The sequence below is a fragment of the Microcebus murinus genome, chromosome 20 (genome assembly GCF_040939455.1).
Source record: "Microcebus murinus isolate Inina chromosome 20, M.murinus_Inina_mat1.0, whole genome shotgun sequence".
NCBI lineage: Eukaryota > Metazoa > Chordata > Mammalia > Primates > Cheirogaleidae > Microcebus > Microcebus murinus.
Genome location: NC_134123.1, coordinates 36,073,987 through 36,097,179, shown reverse-complemented (window position 1 = coordinate 36,097,179; position 23,193 = coordinate 36,073,987). Strand labels below are relative to the sequence as shown.

The following is a 23,193-nucleotide window of genomic DNA, read 5'->3' as shown; positions in this document are numbered from 1 at the left end:
GCGTGGAGGCACCACGGAGGGAGGCTCCTCCACAGACAGCAAGAGGACAGCAAGCAAACGTGAAAAGCCTTCATTTGCTGACGACAGAATCTAAGAAACATAAACTTGCTGTCCTTGGTGTATGAAGCGGGTCTCACGGGGAGGGTGGTCCCGGCTGGCTCTGCAGGCCTCAGCCCCTGGGCAGGGGGCTACGTGGGGGTGCCCACGAGTCCCGCAGGGCCCTGGCCCAGCGTCTGCCCGACCACGGCTGTCTCCAAGGGCTTGAAGCCCACATTGTCCAGGGGGACCCCGAAGGCCAGCAGCTTCGCCTCGTACGTGCGCAGCAGGTCGTTGTGGGCCTGTGGGGACAGGGTGGCGTCAGGGAGGAAAGAAGGTCCCCCGGACCCAGGGCCCTGTGGCGACACGTGGGGGTTCAGCCTCCAGGAGGGGCAGGCAGGGCGGGGCAGTGAGCGGCAGGGCGCAAGGAGGAACGCCAGCGTCTGTCGGCTGTTTGCTCTGTGCAGCCCCAGCGCCGAGCATCTTTATGTGTGTTGACTCGGGAGATGCTGCCACTATTCCTCTTTGGCAAGCAGGGGCACTGAGGCAGGGTTAGGGACTCGGAGCTAAGCTGTGTTCTGGGTGGGCTCTGGCTGCTGGCCGGGCGTTTCTCATTCAGGTTCATCATGCCCTCCCGGCCCCTGTTGAGCAGCATCGATCACCTGCCCTGCTGGGCACAGCACCGACTACTCTGCTTCTTCACCCAGGGTGGGGCGCTGCCTGGGGAGGGGTCCAGGTCATCCCCCCATCAATCCCAGGAGACATATGGCCTGGGCAGCAGCGATGTGCCTCAGAGCACATGGGACAGTGACACCTGCCCTGTCAAGTGAGATGTAAAGTAGAGACAGGTGGAGTCCTCGAGGTGGCAGCTGGGGGAAGCTGGGCACGGGGACAGCCCTGAGGCAGGGGCAAGGGGCATATCGTACCTTGCAGACCCGGGCCAGCTCATACTGCAGGTCCTTGATGGTGCTGTTCTTCGACTCCAGCACGTCCTGAGGAGAGAGCAGACGGACTGGGTGGTGATCTGGGCGCCCTGAGGGGTCCTCAGAAGTCCAGGGAACAGCAGTCCGGTGGACCATGTACACATGCACACAGGGGTGTGTCCACAGCAAAAGATCTCCAAGATCCAGAGAAGACAAAGAAGGAGAAAGGGAGAAACAGGAGGATGCACCTGCAGAACCTGCATCTCCACAAAGAAACCGCTGAGACCCATGAAGGTGGGTGGAGCAGGCAGTGTGCTAACCACTGTGGAGACTGGTAGCTACACACATTCACAATTACTTAAATTTCTTACACTAGGTGAGTGTATTATACTTTTTTTTTTAAGAGACAGGGTCTCGGCCAGGTGCGGTGGCTCACGCCTGTAATCCTAGCACTCTGGGAGGCCGAGGCGGGAGGATTGCTCAAGGTCAGGAGTTCGAAACTAGCCTGAACAAGAGCGAGACCCCATCTCTACTATAAATAGAAAGAAATTAATTGGCCAACTAATATATATAGAAAAAATTAGCCGGGCATGGTGGCGCATGCCTGTAGTCCCAGCTACTCGGGAGGCTGAGGCAGGAGGATTGCCTGAGCCCAGGAGTTTGAGGTTGCTGTGAGCTAAGCTGACGCCACGGCACTCACTCTAGCCTAGGCAACAAAGCGAGACTCTGTCTCAAAAAAAAAAAAAAAGAGAGACAGGGTCTCACTCTGTGGACCAGGTGGAAATGCAGTGGCGCCATCATAGCTCACTGCAGCCTCCAACTCCTGGGCTCAAACCATCCTCCTGCCTCAGCCTCCCAAAGTGCTAGGACTACAGATCACTGTACCTAGCCTCAGTTTTCTTTTAGCAGAAAACAATTCTTTTTTTTTAGACCTTTTAAGACTTTAGCAGTGTTGGCCCCACCCAGATGTGGGTATGGGTCTGGCCACAGGGCGAGGCTTCCAAGGCTCTGGTCTGAGGGGCACTGCTGGGCCCAGCCTGGCACTGGAGCCATCGCTGCTGCCAGCTGACCACAGTGCAGAGAAGCCTCCCAAACCCCCGCCTGCCTGGCCTGGGAAACATCCCTGCAGAGGCCTCTGCCACTTCCCCATGAAGGCACTTTCCTCATCCGTAACCATGACCCATACTGAGTGCCAATGGCACCCTGGTGGCTCGGCCCCACTGCAGTGACCACCGTGGGCCACCGTTGGTTTATCACCTCACAATGGTAGCTTGGTTTGCTCCGAGCCAGCTCGCCCTCTCCAGGAGAGGTGGAACGTCCCTCCCCCACTGTCCAGCAGCAGGACCTCACCCCCTCGCTGCCTGTGCTCATGGGTGCTGGCCCTGCCCTGGTCAGGGCCCAGCGCTGAGTGACAAGGATGAGCCTCCAGTCCCAGACGAGGCCCCTCCCGGGTGGCTTCACTACTTTAGGCCTTGAGAGCCGGCCTATCCCGGGCAACCCAGGGTCCCACGGGCACTGCTGCCCACTGGACCAGGACCCGACACTCCCCCATCAGTGCCCGTGTGTGCAGATACCCAGTGCCCTTGGCCAGAAGCGGGGCCATGTCATCATCTTAGCCCCTCCCATCCCCTCCTCAATCAGCTCAAATCCTGTTGACTCAGCCTCCTAAGGGGTCTTGAACCCTCTGCTCTTTCCCACCCTATACCAGCCCCCACCTGCCCTGCATCCCCATCTGTGGCAGAACAGTCGGGCACTCTCTGATCCAGTCCTCCCTGCCCAGAACCTTCCACGGTTCCCAGCTGGCCATAAACTCATGGGCACAGCTGACCAGCCTTTCAGAACAGCCCCCTCAGCTTCAGCCCTGCACCCCAACACCTGGGGACAGGACAGCTCAGCTAGAGTTCATTGCTCAGGTCTCAGGTGGAAGACAGGTGGACACGTGGGTAGGGGCCTGGGCAGAGGAAAGAGCCCAGGGGTAGTGTTTTAGGGATGAGGTGACTGACTAGACAGTAGCCAATCCACAATCCACTGGGCCTGGAGTCGGTGATGTGAGACAGCATTTATGTCCTGTTGAATTGTGTGCCAACAATTCACCTTAGAAATGCTGCTTGAGATATTTCTCAGGATAAAAAATAACTTCTATAGACAGTTGTAGAAGCCTCAAGCCTACAGCCCAGAAGTCTGCTGCTCTGCAGGATGAGTCTGCCACAAACAGCAGAGACAGGTGCCCTGCGGCCCCGGGAGGCTCCATGTCTGGGGTGAGCCAGCCTCGCTGCACCGGGCCTGTTGGTGGAGGCTTCAGGACCAGCTGTCCCAACATAGGGGCAGCAGCTGGGCCCAGGGCATGTGCCGTCCGCATCCGAGGGCCCCAAGGGAGACACGGGCCTGACAGCTCCCACTAACCCCAGCTGGCTGGATTCCAGTGTCAGTAAAGATACCCCAATCCTGCATCTGTTCCTCCTCTGACGCCCCCCAACCAGGTCCAGGCAGCGGGAGGACCGGGCCCGGCTCCAGAAGCTCGACACACAGTAAGAGACCACCTGTGAGGTTCTGTCAGAGACTCCGGGCTCCTGACTCTCTAGGTGACCACATGCCCTGTCACCCCAGATGGCCCGTGGGAGCCGAGGCCTCACCTGCTGTTTGCTATTGTCCCCTACCAGGACGACCCCAACAGAGTACCAACACAAACAATGGTGGAAACAGAAGACGGAATGTTCTGGGCTCTGCTCAGACCTCACATCCCCTGGCACCCACAAACACTGGGTCAGGGCCCTCAGGCTCACCCGGCCCTACACTTTCCCTATCGTAACCGTCTGTCCTAAACCAGCGCATCTCAGTGGCCTCCCGGTGCTGTTTCTGTCCCGGGACAGGGCAGGGCCCCAGGCATAGCACTCAGGAGACGTGGCCTCTCCTAGGCCCGTGTCTGGGTCAGTCGTCAAACTGAGCTCAGGCCCACAGAGGTTCCAAGAGCGGCTCTTCCACTCCCAAGCCCCTCCTCATGCTGTGCATGGATGACTTGCACCTGAGGAGCTCCAATGAGCCAGGTTGGGAAGCTGGAGTGGGCAGAGGCTAAGGGGTCCTGAGGTGCCATGAGGTTATGGAGGAGCCAGGAAAGACTCAAGAGAGATTCAAGCAAAACTGAAGAGTGGAAACTGCCCGTGCAGACAACTGAGAGGCACCCCCACTCTGCGCCCCCGTGGCTAACCAAGGGGTCTCTGTGCCTGTCCTAGGAGACACAGTGCACAGCTGATGGGTCCCCCCTCAGGCTGGGGCCACCTCCTGAGGCAGGAGCCTGCCCGGGGCCTACCTCGAGCTTGCGGGACACCAGCGTCAGGGCTGAGGGGTCCAGGTTGGAAGCCGCCAGCACCTCGTTGAACTGCACCTCCCTCTTCTCCACGGCGGCACTCAGCGCCTGCAACTTGCGCTCCAGCACCAGGTTCTTGAAGCCCGTCTTCTGCTGCACCTCCTGGATGGCTGAGGTGAACTTCCGGTAGAGGTCATCCCGTTCCTGCTGCACCTGCGGCGGGAGGGGCGCTGGGGTGGGTGGTGAGGCCCCTCTCCTGGGACATCTCGCTGGGGAGAAGCCACCTCTGCCCTGCCTGGAACATGCTGCTTCTGTGTGAGGGTCACCTGCCACTAGCGCCCACAGGCATGTGAGTGCACGTGTCGTCCAGACTGCCCACACCCCTCCCACGTCGTCCACACTGCCCACACCCCTCTCACATGTCATCCACACTGCCTGAACCCCTCCCCTCTGTGCAAACATCCACACTGGGAGGGAGGCAGGAGGGAAACATTGGCGTGAGCCCTCCTCCTGGGAAGGTGCTTCTGGAAGCCACAGTGTGTGCTGGGAAGAGCTCCCCGAGAAAGCTGCTCCATAGCTGGGTCGAGGCCAGCTTTGCCCTGAGTGAGGGCTGTGGACTCAGCCTGTCCCTGGCTGTCCCACAGGAGATCCAGGGCACTGTACGGCCAGCAGGCAGCGTCTGCAGGGTGGGGGCGGCCCTGGGAGGATCCACTCCCTCAGCCAGCCCCAGACCCTAGAATCCCATGAGCTGTCGGTGTGCCTGCCCCACAAACGGCAGGTCTGGAGCACAGCCCTGAAGCCCACTGCCTGCCAGCTGGTGAAACCTACTCTGCCATCGCCTGACTCTTCTACTTGTTAATTGTGCGTTGTAAAAATCTAGACTTTACTGAATGGTAAAAAGTGGACACCCCCTTAACCCTAATTCCCAGAAGCCATCATTGTGAACATTTGGTGTGATTCCTTCCAGAATGTTCTCTACACATGTGAAAATATTTATTATGGTTTGGAAGAGAATAGGATCATGCTAAAACACGGCAGCTTTTTTCATGGCACATCCCATGATACAGTGTATCCCGGAGCACCTTCACATCCTTTCTAACTGTTGTACAGAACTCCGTGGATTTGCTTAAGTCCAATTCCCTGTTTGTAAACATGCAGATTGTAAGTGCCTTTGGTCTCTGTTTTGCTGACAAATTTGAGCTCTCAGTTCTCTAAGAAACTGACACCGACACTGGCCCATATCAGGAACCACATTCAAAGGGAGGAAAATGTGGCGGAGAACACAGGCTCCAACCAGGCACCTCTCTGCTCTCCCTGTCCCACTAGTGCCCACCTCAAAGCCAACAGGAGGGAGAAGAGGGTCCTAGTCTAACACCACAGGACTCGGGGTCTCCCTGGCTACCCTATCGGCCCTTCCCTCGGCTGTCTGTGCAGGGCCACAGCTGACAGCTGGCAGAGCTCAGTATCCATGGCCTGCGGGGCTCTGAGTGTCTGAAAGTGAGTCTCAATCTGCTACACCCACAGGATGCTGCTGAAGACCCTGCTCTGGGGGAGACGGGGCCAAGCCCATTACTGCAGTCTGTGTCCATAAATTTCAACTAGGTGAGAAGAGAAAACAGCGCACACAGCTGCAGCTCTCAGATGGAATGCTGTGGCCACGCACACCACAGACAAAGCCCCAAGTGCCCTGTGTGCAGGCACCAGCCCCTGGCCACGTCTTTGAAACTGCACAGAGGCAGGGAGGGTGTCTTCAAGGACAGAGACAGGACCAAGCAACTCTACCGCTCACTAGGAATCTTGGAAATGCACCTTAAGTGAGCTGTTTTCCACACGGTCACATCAGCAAAGGTTTAAAGTTGTCAGATCCGGTGCAGGCAAGGAAGGAGTGTCCTTCAGACACTCTGGCAGGAGCATAACTCACATCCCTCTGGGCAGACTATCAGAATTCTGAGCACAGACCCTTTGGACCCACGATCCACTGCTGGGAACTAACTTTCCAAAAAAGATATCTCACACAGCTGCATGAAGATGAACTTAAAAGGATGACTGAAGCAGCAATGCTTGTAACAGCAAAGGGCTGGAAACAAAGATGGTCAGCAAGGAGAACCAGCAAGTCAGTAACTGATCGTTCATGTGATGGAGTAACCTCGCGGCTGCTGAAAAGAGTGAGGCCACTTTCTGTGTGCACCTGATACACTGTGAGATGAAAAAGTAAGTTGTGAGTGGGCACAGTGACTCACACCTGTGATCCTAGCACTCTAGGAGGCTGAGGTGGGAGGATCACTCAAGGTCAGGAATTGGAGACCAGCCTGACTGAGCAAGAGTGAGACCCATCTCTACTAAAAATAGAAAGAGGCCGGGTGCAGTGGCTCACGCCTATAATCCTAGCACTCTGGGAGGCTGAGGCGGGAGGATTGCTCAAGGTCAGGAGTTCAAAACCAGCCTGAGCAAGAGTGAGACCCCGTCTCTACTATAAACAGAAAGAAATTAATTGGCCAACTAATATATATAGAAAAAATTAGCCGGGCATGGTGTCGCATGCCTGTAGTCCCAGCTACTCAGGAGGCTGAGGCAGGAGGGTCGCTTGAGCCCAGGAGTCTGAGGTTGCTGTGGGCTAGGCGACGCCACGGCACTCACTCTAGCCTAGGCAACAAAGCGAGACTCTGTCAAGAAGGGGAGGGGAGGGGAGGGGAGGGGAGGGGAGGGGAGAAAAATTAGGCGACAACTAAAAAAAAAAAAATATATATATATATATATAAATTAGCCAGGCATGGTGGCGAATGCCTGTAGTCCCAGCTACTCGGGAGGCTGAGGCAGGAAGATCGCTTGAGCCCAGGAGTTGGAGGTTGCTGTGAGCTAGGCTGACACCACGGCACTCTGGCCCGGGCAACAGAGTGAGACTCTGTCTCAAAAAAAAGCAGGTTGTGCTCATGGCAGGATCCCACTGCTGTAGGGCACACAACCACATCCACTCTGGAGCATGCAGGAGGAAATCTGGAAGGAGGCTCACAAAACCGGCACCCGTGTGAGAACCAGTGCTGGGCAGCAGGGAGACGCTCCTTTTTACAACACACACTTGAGGCTTCCTCGACTTTTTCACCATGAGCGTGAATACGTTAATGTTTAGAAACACACTTATAAATGAAAAGGTCGTTGCTGCAAGGGGCTAGGCCTCCTCCATGTGTTCTGAGGTGAATCTCTGAAGGGATGAAAGTGGGTGTGATCTGCTGCCCGCCAGCAAGCTCTCGACACAACGGGCCACAGGTTTTTGCCTCACAAATGCGACATGGAATGAGGAGCAGGGAATAGCAACTCTAGCTTCTCAATCCCAAACCTCGTCAAGGTATCCACACCTGCTAGAGCTGGTTACGGGGCCCAGGCCGCAGGAGAGCCCCCTCCCTGGCACCAGGGGTCCCACCTGCTCACCCTGAGGAACCGCTGCTCCAGCACCTCGTGCTCCCACTGCAGGTCTTTCAGCTCCTTCTCGGCAACTTTCAAACGTGCTTTCGTGCGCTGGGGAGAACGTGGGGAGTGGGGGGAGAGAGCACTCAGGAGTCACAGCATCCAGGTAACACAGGCTCCTGGGGACAGTAAGGCCAAACGTAATTGCCCAGAAGACTTGGCTCAAGACACAGCAGCTGAGCCCCACCGAGGCAGGCCGGTGGGACACAGTGCAAGGTCAGGGCCTCGTCTCCAACACACTCACCAGCTCTAGGTTCCCCAGGAGGACAACACTCAAAGAAAGAGACTTCAGACTCTCCCTTCCTGCCCTAAGGGCTGAGCCCCGCCCTGGACGTTCCCTCTGTCCCGAGCCCAGTGAGCATGTGCCAAGGAGGGAGGCAGACCCACAGGACACTCACGACCAGGATCTGCTTGTCTCTCTCGTAGTTCATAAGCTGCTTCTGCATCTCGTTCATCTCCTCCCGAGCCTTCTGGAGAGGCTCCGCCAGGCGCTTGTTCTGCATGGACACCTCTGCCATCTCCCGCTCCAGGCGGTCTTCCTTCTTCCGCATGTCCTCCATCTGCTCCTGCAGGCCCAGGCACAGGAGGGGCTCGGTGGGCAGAACCAAGGGGTTGCAGCCTGTGAGGCGAGGGCTGGTGTGCTCCTGCCCCCAGACAAGCCCTGCGGCCGCACGCACACGCAGGGCCTAGACCTGCTCTACGTGCCACCGGGACACTGCTGCACACGTTCAACTTACTCTGCTCTTTCTGGGAATGCAGCTTGCGTGCCCTGAGAAACTGCCCTTGGTTCAGGATTCTGCCAAGGGCTGCCTCCACTGTGGAAAACGCTGTCACTGCATCTAACAGTGACGCCGTCCAGTCCTGCTGCCCTGGGGCCACAGCATGACCCTCGCTGCAATTCTACCTGCATTTCATTCACACGTCATAGCGCGTTTCACGACTTCCCCCTCAGCACTACAGGTAGGGAAGTACTGTGATTGTTTTCAGTTACAGGTGCACACAGGTTACATTATTTACACATTTCAGTGCAGGACGGTAGCGGGACACTGTCAGGTGGGAGTGCTGGGTACAACGGGCATGAGAACTGGTATCCAGACCCCCTGGGCTCTGAGACCCCACATCGTGGGACAGGCAGTGTGTGTGTCCCTCGCCAGCCCCACGGAGCACCTTGAGGGAGTTGATGAGGGCCAGGTTGTTGAGGGTGATGTCGTTGTAGTAGTTCTTGATGTCGGTGAAGGCGTCCTCGTGGCGCTGCATCAGCGTGTTGATCTGGCAGTTCTTCCTCTCCTCCACCTCGTGGATCTCGGTCTTCCTCCGCAGGTCTAGCTCGTCCCTGAGCATCTTCATCTTCTTGTCATACTTGGCCTCAATTTCTAAAAGGCAGCAGCAAACATAGCAGCTTAGCAGAGGAAGAACAGGTGCCCCTGTGGCCACAGCAGAAAGAACCTGTAAGCAGGGCCTGAGAACACACGTCAGGTCAGAACAAAGGCTGTGCAAACAAGCTCTACCAGAGAACAGGACGGGTTTAGGTGGAGTTTTCTCTGGGCCCAGATGACGTATTCAGCGCACACAGCCTGCCCCTGCTAGTGACAGGCACCGCTAATCAGTCCCTGCACTGGGCCCCAACAGCTGAAGGTTGGCTGATGCACCATGGGCTGCGTGGCCACCCAGCCACAGACTCTAGGGCTTCAGCAGTAAACCAGACCAACTTCTGCAAGTGGAGCCTTCTCGGGCCAGGAGTCAGAAAGAAGACTATTCTAAGAATGCTGCCCCCAAATAACTACCACCTGCTGTTAACTACCAATTTTAGCCAGGAGTGGGAAAGTGCGTGGTAATCACAGCCTCCCAAACTCACATGGAAATAAGTCTTTCTGGGATTCTGAGTGGGTCCACTGGCATTGGAAACTCCCACACTCTTAATCTTTGCATGCTTGGGCTGTTTTAATCCAGTGTATGCGCCCTGAATTAACAAGCTCTGGGGGTGAATTACTTTCTGATGGGAGGGGTCTCCGGCGCCATCCTCCATGATGTGCATGTGAAACACTGACCTCGCACTTGCCTCTCAAAGTCGTTCCGCAGCTTGGTGATCTCCTCGGTGTGCTTCTGTGAAGGTGAGAGCGGCTGTTACCGGACAGCCAGACACAGAGAAGCCCACTCCCCCCGGTTGACACTAGTCCTTGCTGCTATAAAAATCCAGCCTGGGCCGGGCCCGGTGGCTCACGCCTGTAACCCTAGCTCTCTAGGCTGAGGCGGGCGGATCCTTTGAGCTCAGGAGTTCGAAACCAGCCTGAGCAAGAATGAGACCCTGTCTCTATTATAAATAGAAAGAAATTAATTGGCCAACTAATATATATATACAAAAAATTAGCCGGGCATGGTGGCGCATGCCTGTAGTCCCAGCTACTCGGGAGACTGAGGCAGTAGGATTGCTTGAGCCCAGGAGTTTGAGGTTGCTGTGAGCGAGGCTGACACCATGGCACTCACTCTAGCCTGGGCAAAAAAAAAAAAAAAAATCCAGCCCGATAAATCCTGGTTGCTGCAGCCAGTTGCTGGGTTTCCCTCACCTCCAAGTTTATGGGACATGCGTAGAATAACGTGGTTTTGGAAACCTCTACATCTGCTAACCCACTTCCCGCAGCAGAAGTCCCCTCTGAGCTCCAGAGAACATTAGTAGATGACGTGAGCACTGAATGGCCCAGCCCTCCCACAGCAAGAGAGCAGCAGCCACGCGTACGCAGAGCTGTGTCTCCCCAGGTGCCTCCTATAGCTCCTAACTCACTTCACTGTTGCTTAAAATTACTTTAATAGACAGTTCTATGTTAGAATTTGAATAAAAATTTGAAATTATTTTGGAGCAGCACTTTTACCCAAAGGAGACCTCGGATCAGGTAACAATACCATATCCGGGCCCAGGTTAGCAGACAGCCTCGTTATCACTGAATTCATTTGATACCAATAACTCTGTGCTTCTCCAGAAAGATCAGACAACCCTGGAGGCTCCAAGACTTCAGCACCCTCATGGTTTGCTGCAGAGTCTACAATGTCATCGAGCTCTTTACAAATTCCGCGGAGGCTGCGCTGCTTCTGTCTGCCCAACCCAGCAGCCAGAAAGCACCTTTGGAAACTAGAGTCTGCCACTTCCTTCCTCTGCCCAGGTTCTCAGAGGGCACCTGACTCACGCGGGTTGAGGCCCCAGTCCCCACCGTGGCTTTCGAGGCCAAGCTCTGACACGTCTCCCCAGCCTCCTCACTCCATGCTCCTCTAGCCTCCGGCCTCTCGCCCATCCCGTCTCCTAGGCTGGGTGTCCCAGCTTGGTCACAGACCTTCTGACTGAAGCATTCCCAGAAGCCTTGTAGAAAACTGCACCCTCAACCACTCCTGGCAGCTCAGCCTTTCCCCGCCTGGCTCTTCCTGTAGCCCTCCTCCCCACCAGATATGCTGCGCATGCCCGACACATCCATCTTGTCTTCTGCATTACCTGCTCTCTTTCTAGACCATCAGCCCCACTCTGGCAGCCGCTGTGTCAGAGATCAGATCAGGGCCTGGCACTGAATGCGCACTCAGCAAGTGAATTTCAATCTCTACCTGGAAACCCCCGACCAGATACTCATGGGCCAGCTTGCATAACAGACTGCCTGGGCTGCCACGATTGGTTTGTGTCCTAAATGCATCTGATACTGTCCCCTAGGAAAAGTATTTGGATGTCAGGTGTCAACAGCACATGAAAAAAGATTCTGAGATGGATTTTCCTTTGGGGAAATCAATCTGTTGCTCAGGTCAAGACAGAATTCCACACTTGACCTCAAAATGGGGTTAGTTTGGATGCATTTTAAAAAAATATTTTAACAAATAGCAAAATGCAGGAGTTTTTACTCAAAAATATGAATTCCCAGTTGCTGTCGAACAATCAGAAGTTCAGGCAGTGAGCAAGAGCAAGACCTCATCTCCACTAAAAATAGAAAAAATTAGCCAGAAGTGGTGGTTCACACCTGAAGTCCCAGCTACTCTGGAGGCTGACACGAGGATCGCTGGAGCCCAGGAGTTGGAGGCTGCAGTGAGCTACGATGATGCCACTGCTCTCCAGCCTGGGTGAGACAGCGAGACTCTGTCTCAAAAAAAAAAAAGAAGTTCGGGCATCACTAGGCTCTGAGCAACAGGCTGGCCTCAACAGCCAGCCGACCCTGGGCGCCTGCCCTCATACCTACCAGCCGCAGGTTCTTCACCACCACCTCGCTGGCCAGCTCCTGCTCCTTCAACTCCACCTTCAGCGCCCGCATGTCCCTGCGCAGCATGCCCTCCTGCGTGCGGTGCTCCTTCTGTGCCAGCTTCATGACCACGGTACCCTCAGTCTTCATCTCTGTCAGGTTGTTCTGGTGCTCATACAGCAGGTGCTTCACCTTCTGCTTGTATACCTGCAGGGTCAGGAAAGCTCACCTGCACCCACCTGCTCACCCGAGGCACAGAGTAGTACACCGAGACTGGGAGGTGAGGCACATGCTGGCTTGCTGGGGATGTCGAGTGGCGGAGCGAGGTTGCACACAGGGCAGCCTGCCCCCAGAGCCTGTGCTCCTTCCACACTTCAGAGGCTGCATTTCAAACACTCGGGACCCACAGGGTCTCTCCGTACACCAGAGGGATGAAGTGTCTCTCCCTCGGCCTTTTATAAAAACATCTTCGGGTTCCCAATGTAAAGGACACAAAAGGCTGTGACCCCCAAAGCAAGGAGTGAAAATGTCCTGTCTCCACCCCACCATCCGGTCCAGCTCCTTTGCTGCTGCATGATGACCCAGTGGACACAGGTGGCCAGCCCCACTCACCTTAATCTCCACCTGGTGCCTCTCCTCAGCCTCCTCCATCTCCCGGTCTTTGTTCCGCAGCTCGGCCTTCTTCTCCTCCAGCTGCCTCCGTGTGATCTCCCAGAAGGTATGGATCTTGTCCCGCTCCAGCTGGAAGTAGTTGCGCTCCTCCCGCTCACGGTCCAGCTCCTCCCGGATGCGGCCGACATGTTCCTCCACCTGGCCGGGCGCAACACATCAGGTAAGGCTCCAAGCAGGGGCCCACCCACAACAACGGGCATGTGGACACAGAAAGGCAAGAAAGAAAAACAAAAAGAGCTAAAAACGAAACGTTAGGAAGGCTCCAAGGATAGGATATGCCTGACAAATGGCAGCATTCCCTTGAATTTGGCCAATAATCATAAAAGAATTATATCCTTTCATCCATTCCTGGGAACTTATACTAAAGAAATTTCTCAAAAGAAACACAAGAGGTTTTTGCTCAGATATTAGTCACATCATTATTACAACAACAACAACAACAAAAAATTTAAAGGAAATGATCTAAGGCCAGGTGCGTAATCAAGCCTGTAATCAATCCTAGCATTCTGGGAGGCTGAGGTGGGAGGATCACTTGAGATCAAGACCTTGAGACCAGTCTGAGCAAGAGGGAGACCCCACCTCTACTAAAAATAGAAAAAATTAGCTGCACACGAAAATTAGCTGTGGCACGACCCTGTAGTCCCAGCTACTTAGGAGGCTGAGGCAGGAGGATTGAGCCCAGGAGTTCAAGGCTGCTGTGAGCTATGATCACACCACTGCACTCTAGCTGGAACAACAGAGCAAGATTCTGTCTCAAAAAAAAAAAAAAGAGGAATTGATCTAAGACAATTTTAAATAGGGAAGTGTTTGAAAAATTAGAGCATATCAATTAGAAGAAATATTATATGGCCCAAAAAATAGATATGATAATGATATAGCAGCATGTAAACATGTTCACTAAATAACCTTAAATGAAAAAAAGTTCACCTTTACAGATATAATATTAAACAAAAAATATACAAAACAAGTAGATTCCTATCCCTGAAGAGGATTTGGTCCAGAGCCAATGCAAATCTGCAAATAGGTTAAAAAGAAAAAAAAAGTAGGACAGGCTTCTACCTTTCTTGGGATCTCATTTCCCTTAAGAATCAGTTATCTTTTGGGCACAGCCCCAGGCCACTTACTGCAAAGTTTTTTCTCTCTCAAAACCAAAGTCTCCACAGGGAAACCACATCTCTCACTTCAAGAGGGAGATGAGACACCACCCAAGCAAAGAGTAAGGGGCTCTGAGGTCCCCAGTAGGGCAGCACAGTACCCCAGAATTTGACTAGTGCCTCAGCAAAATGACAAATGTCTTCATGGCAAAAACCTCCAGTGTCACTCAAATAGTCTAAACCAGGTTCCTACCCTGTTCTGTTTGCTCACATGGTGTTAGATTTTGCCATCACTCAATATTTAGGTTTCTTATAAATATCCAGATTTCTATCTTCTCTTGAAAAATCAGAACACATCCAGCACTGGAATACAATGCCCACCGGGCAACCATCAGTGAAATGACTACAGCTGTCCTCTGCAGTGTGGCACAAGTGTCCAGGTTACCCATCCCTACCTTCCTGCCTGCACCCTGAAGGCTTCAGAGTCTGTGGCTCAGAGGTGCCCAGTGAAATGGTGAGGCCCCACCCTGTGGACTGTGCACATCTTATGGCCACTGCAATGTCAAAGTTCTGTCTTCATAGGATGGGAACTAAACAAGGAGACAAGAAATAGCTCAAAGTACAGGGCAATGTGATACTCAGTCCATTCTCAACCCAGGAGCTCCAACAGTCTTTCCAAAACATAAATCCAATCCCGCCACCCACCTGCTTAACCATGGCTTGAACTGTCAGTGGTTTTCCTGTGTGTAAAATAAAGCCATTCTTTACCACTGTTCAAAGAACTGTGACCAGCTCCAACTTCAGCTCATGTGACTCTTTTAGTCTCCTTCATATTTATTTCTTATCTTAAACTATCAAAAGAAAGTAAGGTTTATTAACACTAACAAACGACACAGAGTAACCTCATCCATCAACGTGGAGATCAGAGGGTGCACCCTGCCTACCATATGTTGTGGTTTTTAGGAGTCTTTTAAAACTGTAATTATATAATTATGTTCTCTAGCCCTTAACTACATCAAAATGAACAAGTGACTTAAAATAATTCCTACAAAGAAACTATCAAGACATCACCCCTCCCCAAAATAAGCACAGGCAATAAGAAAAAGGCAGCCCTGATAGTGTTACTCCTTGTTACAAGTTTTGTCAAAAACAATGAGTGATTAATCAGATTGAGATAAGATATTACATAAATCATGTTCCTTTTAAAAACTTTCCGTTTGCAGGCCGGGCGCGCTGGCTCACACCTGTAATCCTAGCACTCTGGGAGGCCCAGGCAGGCGGATTGCAAACCAGCCTGATGTCTCTACTATAAATAAAGAAATTAATTGGCCAACTAATATATATATAAAAAATTAGCCGGGCATGGTGGTGCATGCCTGTAGTCCCAGCTACTCGGGAGGCTGAGGCAGGAGGATTGCTTAAGCCCAGGAGTTGGAGGTTGCTGTGAGCTAGGCTGACGCCACAGCATTCACTCTAGCCTGGGCAACAGAGTGAGACGCTGTCTCAAAAAAAAAACAAAAAAACTTTCCGTTTGCTATGTTGGTAAATAAAATAAAGGAGAATGCTCTATACATATGTACTATGATAAGAGCTCTATAAACATCAGGTACATACAAGGATAAGATTAAAAGGGAATACAGAAAATAAAAAATAGCTTTTATATCAGAAAAGCATTTCCTTCCAAATTCCTGCCACCCTATTAAAGAGTTCTTTACTGTGGCTGTATCACCTTTTCTGAAACCTTTGGAGCTGGTGGGAACTATGGAGCATGAATCGGGGGGATGCTATGGTTTGGACAGAGCTGGTGGACCCACGCTGAGGGAAGATGGGATAGCCAGAGCAGGAGTGAGAGGTTCCAGAAGACACCTGGGAACAGTGCCCACACACCCTGAGACCGGCCACCAGCCGGCCCTGCTTACCTGCTCCTTGGTCATGTCCTCTGGAGCCAGCCCATCAACAATCGGGGTGCTTTTGGCTTTGCCTTTCTTCCCTTTCTTTTTGGGTGCCTTTGGTTAAAGAGATGATTGGGTAAGAGAAACACTAATGGCTTCTATTTCTTGGCTGGCTCTGATTTGCTCCTGGGGGCATTTGGCAAAGGAGTATTCTAGAACCTCTCTCCCTATTGCTGTCTCATGCCCCCAACAGGAACACTCACCTGGAGCACATCACCCTGCCCTGAGTGTTCCCACCATTAACCACACATACCCACTGCTAACACATTTGGAGAAGCACGAACGAGAACCTTCCTTTTCAAAAGAGAACATTTTGCCCAGCATGGTGGCTCATGCCTGTAATCCTAGCACTCTGGGAGGCCGAGGCAGGAGGATCACTTAAGGTCAGGAGTTCGAAACCAGCCTGAGCAACAGCGAGACCCCGTCTCTACTAAAAATAGAAAGAAGTTAATTGGACAGCTAAAAATATATAGAAAAATTTAGCCGGGCATGGTGGCACATGCCTGTAATCTCAGCTACTTGGGAGGCTGAGGCAGGAGGATCGCTTGAGCCTAGGAGTTTGAAGTTGCTGTGAGCTAGGCTGACGCCACAGCACTCTAGCCCAGGAAACAGAGCAAGACTCTGTCTCAAAAAAAAAGGGGGGGGGCATGGGCAATATATGTAACTTTAACACTTGTACCCCCATAATATGCTAAAATAAAAAATAAATAAAATAACATATTTAAAAAATTATCAATAGATCAAAGGGAGAAAAGAAAAATAAATTTTTTTAATTTAAAAAATCAAAAGAGAACATTTTCTCCTTCTAAAAATAAGAGACGGTGAACCCATTCCAAACCCACTCACTCCTTGGTATATGGCAAAGACTCTTTGGTGTGGATACAAAATTTATTAGGGCTCAAAAAAAAACGGAACCCAAATACCACACTGCCAAATGTTACCATGGTGGCTACTATGTTTGGTAACTACCACGGGAAGAACTATAATAAACCATTCAATAACTGTAGGGAGAAATGTCTCCATAGCAATGATCACTCGTGATAATTTGAGGCTTCCTTTCTTCCAGATAGAAAGCCCTCCAGAGAAGCTTGGTCAGGAAAGCCTGGGCAGACAGCACCCACTGTGAGTGCTCCATGAATGGGCTACCAGACAGAACTGCCATGATGTCACACCTGGTTTTAGCAACTTTGACAAGGTTGAGAGAGAGAACCTTCTACCTCACTCTGTTCCCACAGGCCACTCAAGCAGATAGTGGATTTCCAAATCCTATCTGTCCTTCTGACTTTGCCATGCCCAACTCTCCAGCCCATGCTTTTATGTATCTACATGTCTCTGTGACATTTTTATGATTACAAATGTTACATGGAAATTTTAGAAAACATTGAGAAGAAAAAAGCAAAATCATCCATATTCCCACAAGCTAGGGATAGGTAGAGTATTTGGGTGGGCTTTTTCCCGGTAGGTTTTCGAAAGACCCATCCACTTAAATCTTAACTCCTAATGTCCTGCTCTCTTTCTAATCCCTCTGCTCCAAGAAGGCAACCTCACTGAAGGACCCCATAGGCCTGGAGGAAGATTCAGCATTTGGGATGTTCACAGCCAGCTGCAGGGTCTTGGTGGGGCTCTGGAAACTCTCCAAGGGAGCTCATCCTCCCTAGCAGCTGACACCTGCCTAGAAACTGAGTTACTGACAATTTATCATCAAGGGGCAGGCCCTATTACACAAGACTCGGAGCAGGAGCACAAGGCAGCAAGTTCCCACCTTCCTCTTCTCAGTATGGGCCTAACTCCCTCAGGCTCTCCAAGGCAACCGTACTTCCCGTACCTAGGATGTCCTTGGTGTAGAGGGATCTCTAGCCACCCTGGTATAACCCCCGGCTCTCCCTCCCAGACACCCTAGGGTGACCCCTACCCCCACCTCTCCCTGGAGACCCCTGTGTGCCCCAGAGCCCCGGCGAGGAGAAACCCTTGGTCCCAAGGATCCGATAGACCGAGTCTTCCATTCCAGGATGGAAATCCCTTAGACCCAGGTTCCCTTTTCTGCAGACCGTGCACACTGGGCCCTGTGTGTCCCGGGGGCTTCCACGACCAGCCCTGTGAGCACGGGATTCCGGAGAGCCCGGGTCTCTCAGCTCCGAGTGCGTGCAGGGCCCAGGATCCGGAGCACCCTGAGCTCTCCCAGGGCTACTCCACGAGTGCACCGAGTCCTCAATTCCAGAACCCGCGCTCCAGGCCTCCCCGTCCTGCGGTCTCAGTGAGCGCAAGTCCAGGGGACCCCGCAGGCCCAGGCCTCCCCGCCCAGGGGTCTCTCGGCGCAGGAGGTCCTGGAGCTCAGGGCCCGCTGTCTCGGGGTCGCTGTGCGCGCAGGGATGGCAGACCCGGGAGCCCCAGGACCCCGGCGCGGACCCCAGGCTCTGCTCCCCGCTCTCCTCACCATGGCGCCAGCAGACTGGTCAGGCTGCGACGCACTGACCAACACGCCCGCCCAGCGGAGGCTGCGCCGTCTCCCAGCAACCGCGGGGCGATCCCGCGCGAAGTCTCGGAGGTCCTCGCGATACTCTGCCCGCCGCCACAGGCCCTGGAAACCGCGGGAGTGCGTCCCTAGCAACTCATGTCTGCAAGGAGCCCCGGGGTTGCGACAGTCCAGAAGATCTCCGGGACAATGATCTCCCCCACGTCCCTTAAGAATTTCGTTGCAGGCCGGGCGCGGTGGCTCACGCCTGTAATCCTAGGACTCTGGGAGGCCGAGGCAGGCAGGTTGCTCAAGGTCAGGAGTTCAAAACCAGCCTGAGCGAGATCCCATCTCTACTATAAAAACATAGAAAGAAATTAATTGGCCAACTAATATATATAGAAAAAATTAGCCAGGCATAGTGGCGCATGCCTGTAATCCCAGCTACTCAGGAGGCTGAGGCAGCAGGATTGCTTGAATCCAGGAGTTTGAGGTTGCTGTGAGCTAGGCTGACGCCACTGCACTCACTCTAGCCTGGGCAACAAAGCGAAACTCTGTCTCAAAAAAAAAAAAAAAAAGAAAGAAAGAATTTCGTTGCAATGGCCGGCCTGTAATCCTAGCAATCTGGGAGGCCAAGGCGGGAGGATCACTGGAGGTCAAGAGTTTGAGACCAGCCTGAGCAAGAGCAAGACCTCGTCTCTACTAAAAACATAAAGAAATTAATTGGCCAACTAAAAATATCTAGAAAAATTAGCCGGCATGGTGGTGCATGCCTGTAGTCCCAGCTACTCAGGAGGCTGAGGCAGGAGGATTGCTTGAGCCCAGGAGTTTGAGGTTGCTGTGAGCGAGGGTGACACCATAGCATTCTAGCCTGGAAAACAGAGCGAGATTCTGTCTAAAAAAAAAACAAACCCAAGAATCTCGTTGCCATATGTGTTTCCTTTAATGCTGGTATCCTCCACTAGAACCTGAGCTCCATGAAGGGGGAAGAACTGTTTCGTTCACTCTGTACTGCAGCGCCTAGAACAATGCACACACCTGCTCAATGAAGAAGTGTTGAATGGCTGGATAAGTGAGAGAATGAATGAGTGAATTACTGAATGAATGATCAACCCACCATCCAAGGCTTCAAGACATTATATGAATTAGATTCAAATTGGGGCTGAGACTCGGCCCCCCCGGGACTCCCTGCACCCTGCCCACCTTTGCAGATCCCTCAATATAACTGGGTTTACACAAACCCTCAAAAAAACAACAAAAATAGGAAAGAAAAATATGTTCCAGATTAGCTACAACATTTTGAAATCAACAGTGCCCCCTTCACAAAAATAAACTGCTCTACCTGAAGAGGCAGCCTCTGTGCCCCAACCCAGCCCCCACTCATGGATGAGTAAATATGAGAAACTTCTGCCAGAGGCACTGCATAAAAAGGTTATTTTCCTTTTATAACCTCTTACTCGGAAAACTGCTAACCATTTCCAAAGCAAACTTCCCAACAACCACTCTATCACCCACACCCAACAATCTATATCACCCAGAAGGCTGAGCGTTTGTCATAAGCAGGTACCCAACTTTACATGCCATTGGTTGCCTTTTTTCCCAAGTTCTCAACTTTAGCATCTTTTTAAAAAGTGGCCTTCCAGTAGGTCTTATTCTCCCATATGTTTTGGGATAAAGATTCCATAATCTAATCCCCCTAGAGAGTTGTGAAGGAAGACTGGGGGCTCAGGTTTTCCTGCCCAGTTCAGGGAGAAAGATGCCCTAGGAGTTGGGCTTGCTCAGGCCTCAGGCACCCACACAGTGATGGGAATCTGAGAGCCACAGTGATGAGCCCTCAAGGGGCTTCCTGTTCCCCCACTCAAGCCCTGATTGTTCTTGGAAAGAAGCAGCCAGTTGGACCAGTTGGAAGGACCTCCCTGACTCAGTGTGCACGATTTATTTATAGTAAGCCCCAAGGCCTTTGTGAGGTCTAGCCTTGTTACTGTGCCTGTGCAACCAGCAGCCAGCACCACTGTGCCGGACTCCACAGGCCTGATAGGGGCTTCTCCTCCAAGGCTGGGGTGGAGGGGGTCTCCCAGAGGAGGTTTGGCAGCCAACAGTACAGGTGGATAGCACAGCAGGGTAATTTTTATTATTTAACACTTACTTCAGAGACCCAGTGTGCTAGGTGCTGCATGCTGATTGGCTTTTTGCTTTAAAAGTCTGGCTGGCAGTCCTGAATTAAATAAACATATTAACAATTATTACCTTCAGCAAAAAGAGCAAAAGTAGGAGGGTTAGCTCAGGATAGCCTGCACAGGGTATTCATTTGTCACAAACCAACAGCACAGCTTGGTCTATCACTGGGGATTGCAGAGGTGACTAGTTTAGGGCACCTTGGCTGCAGACTCCCTGGGCTCCTGACAAGGCCCACTCCAACATGTTCTTTTCATATTGAATTTTAGTTCTGATATTTTTTAAAAGCCTTTTATTCACATATGTGGCATAAGATACTTTCATTCAGCATCGAACTATGCAGCATAGAAACCCAGATAAATGGCATCTGAGTTTCCTGTGATATCCCAGAGCAAATGTTAATACATACAAACCAACTGGCTATTCTGTCTAATGTTTGGGTCTTTCTGACTCCCATTCAGTCTTCCAGTAAAGTGCCTCAGCCACTGCAACAACTTGCTAAAGTCCTGAATGTTAGAATAACAAGAGCATTTAAAAGTTAACAATTTTTGCACATTTTAAAATAACAAAAAGAGTGGAATTGGAATGTTCCTAACACAAAGAAATGATAAATGCTTGAGGTGACAGATACCTCAATTACCCTGATTTGATTACACAGTATGTCTATGTCAAAACATCACATGTGCCCCATAAACATGTACAACTGTTATGTATCCATAATTAAAAATTTTAAAAAGGGTGATGTTTAAGAAGACTGGACTTTCTTTTAGAGATAAATATTGAGGTATTTGTCATTATGAAATGATATAATATGTACGGGATTTGCCTCAGAAAGATCCAACAGGAGACAGGTGATTGAGGATAGAGAGGAAAGCAGATTGGCCAGTGAGTTGGTAATTGTTGAACCTGGGTGATGGGCACATGTGGGTTGACTGTACCATTCTCTCTACTTTCCTATGATTGAAAATGTTCTTAGTGAGAAGTGAAAGATAAAAAGACATTGGCCCCTGGAATCAGACTGCCTGTGAATTGCCAACTGGGCAACATTAGACAAGACCACCATCTATATCATTTATTCATCTCTCAAATGAGAATCATTATTACATAAATTACTGTTGCAGTTACTATGGCTGCATAACAGGTAACCCTAAAACGTAGTGACTTAATACAATGACAACATTTGTCTTCCTCATAAATCTGCAACTTGCTCCAGACTGTGGGGACGGCTCACCTCAGCCCCACTCACCACCCTCTCCAGGACACACAAAGCCAGAGTCTGGAACCATCTCGGGGCTCACTCACGCCTGGCAGTTGAGTCTGGCTGTTGGCTGAGACCTTAGCGGGACCAACAGCCTGAACACACACAGGTGGTCTCTCAGGGTACCTGCTTCCTCACGAGCCTCGTTGTGAGTAGCCTAGTTCCAGTAGGGACCTTTCCAGAGAGCTGAATCCTTCTGGTGTTGCAGCCTTGGAAGTCACATGACATCTCTTCTGCCACACCCTATTGGTGGAGGAGTCACAAGGCCCAACAATGTTCAGACAGAAGCAGCACGGATGGGGAGAGTCTTGATGGGAATAGAAGGTTCTGGAAGACATGTGGGACTAGAAATACGGCTGTGGCTACTTTGAGAAAACACAAACTGCCACCCCAGTGACTCTGAGAGTCCCCAGCCCACCCACTGTGGCCACTAGCTTGCTCACATCCCACCACCCGCCCGGCTTCATCCCTGAGAGGTAAAAACACCTCTTGGGCATCAGGGAGGCCAGTGGCTCAGCTGGTCCTAGTGGGGCATGAAACCATTCTAGAGGGGTTTTAAACAGCAGTTTTTACTTTTGTTTGCTTTGTAAACTAAAGAAACATGGGAACTATTAGCCTGTCTCACTGACAGACTTTCAGGATCAAAGGCCCTGAAACTGGAGCTGCGTGGGCAGTTAGGCCCGGGTGGGCGGCCAGGGCCTCGGTAGTGACTTTGATTGGCTGAAGCTACACAGACACCCACCTGTGAGCCGGAGCCTTTCCTGCACTCTGGGCCTATGGAAGTCCACCCATCAGTTCATGCCCTCTTCCGCCAACCTTTTCCATTCCCAGATAGGAACAAACTTTTCTTCCCAGAAGCTTTTCTTTGGTTTGTTTTGCTTTTGGAAAAGTGCATGAGCTGGGAGTTGGACCTTCTGACTTCCAGCACCTGGATGGGCAACCTACAGGTTACCTACCGCTCTGTGCTCAGCTTCTTCACCCAGAAAGTCAGGATACCTTCTTCGTAGAGTCACCGGGAGAAGCCATGAGATACACGCTCTGTGCACGAAGACCTGGGCACAAAGCGTGGCGCACACCCTGAGCGCTTAAGAGTCCGCACCCCAGGGACTGCGTGCTGGCCTGGTGCAGCAGGCCACGTTTGGAGGTGGAACTTCACTGCACGCCCGGGCCCTGCATTCCTTTCCCAGGGCGTCCTCCCTGCCTGCCCCGCTCCCCTGAACGCCCATCCCGCACCCTGCCCCCCTCCAGCCTCCCAACTACACTTCTCGCCCCCAGCCCCCTCTGTGTTAATGCGCAGCATTTACCGCGCTCCACCACTCTAAGCTTAGCGCCCAAGGGTGTCGATGCTGCACAGGCCCCTCCGTGTGCCCCACTCCCCCCACTCCCGCCCCTAAGAGGCACCTGCACGTAGCGGGCGCCCCCAAAATACCCGGAGGTGAGCAAACGGACGGAAGCCCGCGCTGCTGCTCCATGAGTACGCGGGAGCCCCGTACACCCGGCCGGGGGTGGGGTCCGCGGCCGGGCGAAGTCGGCGGTGCAGGGAGCTCCGCAGGGCCCGGGCCTGCAGGGGGCGCGCGCGGAGCGGGGCGGGGCCGCACCTGTCCTGCCGGCCGGGGACAGACGGGAGGGGGGCCGGGGCCCTGGAGCAGCTGCGCGCCCC

The 23,193-nt window shown here is 52.4% G+C and overlaps 1 protein-coding gene across 3 annotated transcripts; it reads right to left on the bottom strand.

The window, feature by feature from the left end:
- Positions 1-57: 57 nt before the first annotated feature.
- DRC4 (dynein regulatory complex subunit 4) lies at positions 58-18,622 on the bottom strand. 3 transcript variants are annotated; one of them, XM_012737209.3, is made up of 11 exons: positions 18,083-18,622; positions 15,616-15,702; positions 12,543-12,740; positions 11,931-12,137; positions 9,774-9,828; positions 8,893-9,098; positions 8,124-8,291; positions 7,690-7,776; positions 4,267-4,476; positions 963-1,028; positions 58-338 (listed from the first exon to the last, which is right to left on the bottom strand). In XM_012737209.3, exons 1-11 carry the CDS (start codon positions 18,083-18,085, stop codon positions 189-191), a joined length of 1,437 nt encoding a protein of 478 aa, XP_012592663.1. In that variant the 5' UTR covers positions 18,086-18,622; the 3' UTR covers positions 58-188. The 3 variants fall into 3 exon arrangements, with proteins under 3 accessions (XP_012592663.1, XP_012592664.1, XP_075852022.1); XM_012737210.3 differs by lacking the exon at positions 18,083-18,622 and adding an exon at positions 14,152-14,286 and having other exon boundaries at positions 15,616-18,047; XM_075995907.1 differs by lacking the exons at positions 15,616-15,702; positions 18,083-18,622 and adding an exon at positions 14,152-15,604.
- Between the last annotated feature and the right edge of the window lie 4,571 nt (positions 18,623-23,193).